The 6,633-nt window shown below is 37.9% G+C and overlaps 1 protein-coding gene across 14 annotated transcripts in view; it reads left to right on the forward strand.

The window, feature by feature from the left end:
- SUN1 (Sad1 and UNC84 domain containing 1) overlaps nt 1–5,985 on the forward strand; it is a 51,686-nt gene extending 45,701 nt beyond the window's left edge. For all 14 annotated transcript variants that reach the window (XM_080980995.1, XM_080981006.1, XM_080981007.1 and 11 more), the window contains 4 exons: nt 566–681; nt 2,075–2,242; nt 2,887–2,979; nt 3,880–5,985. In XM_080980995.1, the coding sequence (XP_080837121.1) occupies nt 566–681; nt 2,075–2,242; nt 2,887–2,979; nt 3,880–3,993 (491 nt within the window). In that variant the 3' untranslated portion in view covers nt 3,994–5,985. The remainder of the gene's footprint in view (nt 1–565; nt 682–2,074; nt 2,243–2,886; nt 2,980–3,879) is intronic.
- The last annotated feature ends 648 nt before the right edge of the window (nt 5,986–6,633 follow it).

Raw genomic sequence — 6,633 nt, forward strand, 5'->3', positions numbered from 1 at the left:
GTTAATTTAAGAAGGATATACAGATGATTATTGTATCCTAAATATGAGCCAACAGTGGGTTTTGTTTTTCCTTCACTTTTTTCCTTCGTTTTTCTTTTTATTTGTTAAATTTGCTTTTAAGAATTATTTTTAAAAAATAAGATTGGCATAGATATTTTTGCCATGTGTTCAGGTGGTGGGAATGTAAATAATTCACTGCCAAGAGGGGAAGAGGTGGGAGAAGGGGGAGCACATATTTGAAAAGCTAGCTCCTAATTGCTCAACCATAGCTAAGAGCAGAAGAGCCAGCTCCATCTGCACCACCAGCCCTTGGACTCTAGATTATTAGAGCAAGGAAGGTGAGGCTGTTCTTTATAAAGGAGAAAACAGACTGCTGTCCAGCAGCTAGAGTTTGTGCTGGCTGCCTTGTCTGTAGTCCCCCAAAGCATAGTTGGCTGCCAAGGGTTGAAAACGGCTGCATTAAGTAGCACAAGGTTTTAGTATTTAAAAAGAATGAAGAGGCACACACAGAGTAAGTCTGCACTGTCTTATTAACAAACCTGAATAGTTTCCTTGTTTCTTCAAGGTGGCAGTATTTTGAGTACTCGCTGTTCAGAGACGTACGAAACCAAAACAGCTCTAATTAGTCTCTTTGGAATTCCTTTGTGGTACTTCTCTCAATCTCCTCGCGTGGTGATCCAGGTAATTAAAAAGCTAGTGACTTTTAAAACACTTGGGAAACATATTTTTCCTCTTAAAGGCATAACTTGCTCAGGACTTTTGTCCAGAAGGGTTTCTGTGTCAACAGGTAAGGTCATTTCTGCTTAGTACAGCAGTATCTTGGCTTCCTCACATCTTGTTGGCATCCTGGCATCAGCTTATTTCTTTGCTCATGGAATAGGAATGAATTTTGTGCCAATATTAGATGAGCTAACCTTGCTATCACTTAGTTTCCATCTCTTGTTAGCTTTTCTTCCAGAATCTCTGGCAAGAATTCGATGAAGGTGCATTTATATGTTGACTGTTGCTCAGTTCCTTACCACTGAGATGCTTTGCAGCTAAATTTGTGCACTCTTCAGAACCCAAATGTTGACCGGCTTTCTGAAACGATGTTACAGTCATGAATTCTGATGTCTAGTATATCCCGTGTGTGCACATTCTTGAAGTATAGGGCTGTTCCGTAGGGGTGTATGCCCTTATACAGCCAGGACAGTTGTCACTGACCCAACACTGAGCTTCTTTTATTAGCTATTTCATAATTTTTTATGCACTAGATTGTAAAAAAACACCAGTAGTTTTCAAATTGTGTACACAGGAAGCCTGTGGCTTCTCAGGGTGTTCAGTGAGAAGATCGGTAATAAACTTCCCTGAAAAACTGCTTGCCCACCAATAAGCACCTTCTGCAGTGTTCATGTACAGGGGTATTGAGTATGCAACAGGTCTGGATAAAAGGCAGAACATGGCTTGTTGGCTCCTGAGGTGTGTCCCCCCCCCCCCCCCGAATGCTGGACTAGAAAGCCTGATCCAGTCCTTAAGAAAGAGAGCACATTTAGGGTGACAATGCAGATCAGTCATACCTCTTGCTTTGTAACTATAAAATATACAAGTAGACTGTGGGGATTCTAGCTTAAAAACAAAACAAAGAGACAGATCACACCAAACTAAGGTCAGCTCATAATTATTTTAGGAGGCACAGTAAGTTTAGAGAAGGTGATGGTGAAACCAAACAGGCCTCAAACACGTCACTCAAATCCCCTACAATAGGTAGATTTCCCAAAACAGATAAAACAGTGCAGAAAGTTTTAAAACCACTGAATTATGCAACAAAAGTTGCTTAAAGGTTTCTTAAAGGAAGCTATTTCAGATTATAATTGCTTCACATTTTTTATGATGATGCCACACAGTGTTAATATGTTGCTGTACTTTAGTTATTATAATTTTGAGCTGCTGAGCTACATGACTTAAAGGATATGCACCATCTAAGGAAATTATGCAATTTCTCAGTGTATGCTTTGTCCACATTATAATGTCAGATCTCTTGTTATTTTTAAACTTATTAATGGAACTGTAACTTTTTTTTATTTCTTCCCTTAAGCCTGACATGTATCCTGGAAACTGCTGGGCTTTCAAAGGATCACAGGGATATCTGGTTGTCAGGCTTTCCATGATGATCTACCCTACAGCCTTCACCCTGGAACACATACCAAAAACACTTTCACCAACAGGCAATATTACCAGTGCTCCAAAGGATTTTTCAGTATATGTAAGCTTTATTTTTGACAAAATAGATTAGGGTGATTTTCCTCAAATTTATTTATTTTGCAATTCTTATAAAAGGGGGATCAAAGGAAAAGGACTTTGAATACCTCAGTATATTGATTTATCACCTAACCTGCCCCGGATGTGCCTGCTTCAAAACTCTTCCCTTGGGAACTGTATTTGACATCTGTACAAGCAGCTGTAAGAACAGACTGTTCTAATTAGCTTTTCAGTGTACCCAGATAGATAATATAAAAGAATTTTCAGTAAAACAAAGAAATGAAAAGACCAGGAGATCACACTTTCAACTTAATATATTTTGTGTTAAAATTAAAGTAGAAAGTCAAGATGTGACGGTTTATAAAAGTTACTCTTGCATACAGACCACATTTCAGCCATTTCTAGTATTTTACATTGCAATTATCCTGAGACTTTGTGGTGGTCTTTGTAGAAATCCAAGTAGTAAATTCATATTTTTCATATCCTAAAAATATTCAGGGTGTGTGTGGGATATGTTGTGTGTCCTACCTGCTTTTATTGTGATCTTGTCTTTTAATAGGGACTGAGAGAGGTTGAAATTAAAACTGAATCTTATAGTTACCTTCTCTGGTGAGAACTCAGAATAATATTAAACATTTGTGTTGGCAGGGTCTTGAAAGTGAGTATGAACAAGAGGGCGTACTTCTTGGGCAATATATTTATGATCAAGATGGAGAGCCATTACAGATGTTTCAAGTAACGGTATGTCAACATTAGTACAAAGCCTATCTGCCTTTAGGCTTCTTCTTTTTTACACTCTTGGAGGCATTGACATGAATGCAAATAGTATTAGGTTTGGATTTGCTCCTGTAAAGCAAAGAAGCTAGATCATGCATGTGACAAATAAAATATGAAAGTTTGGTTTGCTCCAGTCTTGCATATAAGCCCACAGAGAGTTTTACTAGCATAATTACTGCTCATTCACAGAAATCTTAAAGTAGCACAAGGCTTTCCAAACTGGAGGAAATTTGCATTTCAAATTCCCCTAACTGCAAATTCTCCCCTCCTCTAATATCACATAAATTGATCTGTGAACTGTTGGCCCTGCCTTTTTGCATGGGCTTGATGGATTTTTTACCTATTTTGACTGCAATAGTGCATGTAAAGTTGAATGCAAAGGAAGCTGTAGCAACAGTTATAGATACAACATTGTAATCCTGCTTCTTTTAAGGACAAAATACTGAAAGGCTAATGGTTGTGTCCAATACTGGTCCTGCTCAAAGTAAACCCATTGAAGTTAATGAACGTGACTAAGGGTTGCTAGGTCCTGCTGAGAAGAGACCCACTGAAATTAATAAACCTAAGTTATTCACATCCACTAACTTCAGTAGGTCTACTCTGTGTAGGACTAGCACTGCATACCACCCTAACTTCTGTCCATTAATATCATTGAGTCTGCTATGAGTAGGTTTTGGGTACAACCATAAGCACCCAACTTATTGCAATAAGAAATAACTGGTGTGAGTTATGTGGTTAACAAGGGTTGGACTGAATTCATAGCATTTAACATTTATAACAATATAATTTATTCTACAGACAAATTACTTTTAAAATAAGTTATCTGCTAAGTTCTAACTTCTTCCTCGTTCTTTATTTTTTTAGGAGACAACTGAAAAACCATTCCAGATAGTGGAGCTAAGAATTTTTTCTAACTGGGGCCATACAGAGTACACTTGCCTCTATCGGTTTAGAGTGCATGGGAGACCTGCTGAATGAATCCTATGTACCCTTTCCTACTTCTTGATGTATATTTTTTCTGTTTATATGTATATAAAGGGAAAGCCTGGAACACTGGAATTCTTAAAAGATACGTGATGGGCTGCAGGTTCCAAGTTCTTGGCTAAGTATAGAAGACTGCCAACAGAATTGTATATCAAACCAAATGGTTATTTGCTCGGATGCTCAGCTTGTACCTTCCAGACAGCTTTATATTTTTAACGTGTTCATTCTAAGAAAAATATTGCATGCCAACCGCTCTCATTTGCAAAACTCAGTTAACAAGCTAGTAAATATCTATTTTATTACTTTGCAATATAAGCTTTTTAAAACTTCTTTTTTTGGCAGCTAGGAATCTGTTTTCATTGTGGGGGCTCACCTTCCCCACGTATATGATTTTTAAAAAAAGGACCGTGGATGCAGTCCACCATGTTCTGCAGTTAAATAGTTTCCAGTCACTTTGACAGGGTTTGCATGTGGTTCCAGCACTCTTTAAGGGATGGAGACTGTGTGGCACCAGTAGTTGCTGCATTGCCTTTTGGCCACAACCTCCCAGACCTGGTGCCACTTCACATACTTTAAATTCTCAGCAGGATTTGACACCAGTGTTGTGTTTTTGAGGGAAAGGTTCTGATTTCATCTGGAATTGTCTAAGAACATCTTGCTAAAAGACACATTTGGTAAGAATATATTATGTTTTAATGTTACAGATAGGAAAGGGATAGAGCCAGAAGTCTATTCAGACTGGTAACCAAACTGGAAAAACAAAAGAAAAAAGCATCATTAACAGGTGTTTTAAACATAAATGGGTTTAAATTTTGATTTTTTAATAACTTTCCTTTTAAGCAAGTTGATGGTTACAGTAGCTAATAGCAGTTGAATGAATTAGAAGGTTTCCATGAGTGCTAAGTACAAATTTGGCCAAGCTTTTCAGCGTAATATCAACAGAAGTATATGCTGAATAAAGGAGGAAGAGGTCTCATCAGTAAGAAATGGCCTGAACAGGATTGAATTAGAATGGCTTACAAGAGTAGATGCTGAAAGATGGAAAATTATAAGGAAGTGGAAGTGGAACCAGAATTAAAAGGATGATGCCAGAAATGCTAAACCTCAGATGAGGTAACCTGCAACCATGTTTCATCCCTGGGGCTTACTCATACATTCTCTTTTGTGCAGTTAAATATCCCAAGCCTCACTGGGTATTCTGGGGTTGCTGCTAATCTCTGGAAAGCCAGAGGAAACTTCACAAGATTGAATGTTGTTGAAACCTCAGGGGCAAAGTTTTGACACCACTTCTCCCAAAGCAACTGTTTTTTAAAAAAACACCCACACAATAACATGGTTATAAACTTCAGGACAGAAAATGAAGTTTTCCTAGAGCTCTTGTTACACATGGAACTTGTTACATGCCCCGACAACTTGACATCTTTTAAATTGGAATTATTATTAGAAACCTTCCTTAGGAAAAAGATTCCTGAAAGTGGTGGTGTGTGAAAATCTTACCTTACGTTTTGCTTTTTTGGAGAGTTTATAATAATTGTTCTTTTGGGAACGACAAAATGGAGAGTTAATGTATGTTGCACAAAGAGTCCTCAAATATTTATAGAGAGTTTTATTTCCAGAAGACCATTTGCTCGCCTAAGTTCAGCTAGAAATAGAACCAATGGCCTATTGAGAAGAGCTTGTTAAAACCTGTACAGCTGTTACATAAACTGTAGGTTAAATATATAAATCAGAATTATCCTGTATAAATCCAAATGGGGGAAGTTGACGGGGTGGGGAATATTTTGCATAACACTAACTTATTTTTTAAAGACGTGAGATAGGACTTTGTGCAATGTATTTTTGTAAATGCTTTTTTCAAAATATTTGTCTCTGGTATCCTTTGCTGCCTCCAAACTGACAAGAAGCTATTGAAAATGTTTTAAGAGTTTAACTTTTGGAAAGTGCATGTAATATTTGGAACTAAGTAATAAAAGTTTTCTTTTTTTCCCCTTTTGGTATTTATGCTGAATGCTTGTAATAACTTGGCGATTTTTAACGCCGCTGAAAGGCAGCTGGCAGTCATCTTATTTAAGTGCAAAGTGACTTGTTTCAGGACAATCTGGTTTATGACTGCTGCCCAGCACACAGCACAGTTATGTATGTTAATAGAAAAGCAATGTGCCACACCACTTAAGCTACTACATAAATAGTCTTGGAAAGGATTCAGCAAACTTGGAGACGATGGATCTTTCAATGGTTATTAGCCTTGATAGTTAAAGGTAACCCCCATCTGCAAACGCCTGTCCCTCTGATGACCAGACTTTCAGGTACAAATAGGACAGCAGTCACTCATTCCCCACCTCTGACCTTTCCAGAGCAATCTGGTTGACAACAGCTACCAGACTCAGAACGCTAAACTAGAAGGACTTGGGTCCAATTCAGTCTGGCATTTTCTTCTTCTAGTTCTCTTTGTCTATCTCTGCACCAAATGCTCTGCCTTCCTCCCCCAAATTATGCAGAAAGTATATTATGGGGGTACTTTTGTTCACGTTTTATAGATCCAAGGGCATGTGGAATTTGCTGTGTGTGTCTTGCGTGAAGGAAACACACAACCATGCAAGAATTAAATTTTATATAAAAGTTCAAGAAATGCTT

The sequence above is a fragment of the Podarcis pityusensis genome (genome assembly GCF_964106645.2).
Source record: "Podarcis pityusensis genome assembly, chromosome: 14".
NCBI classification, from domain to species: domain Eukaryota; kingdom Metazoa; phylum Chordata; class Lepidosauria; order Squamata; family Lacertidae; genus Podarcis; species Podarcis pityusensis.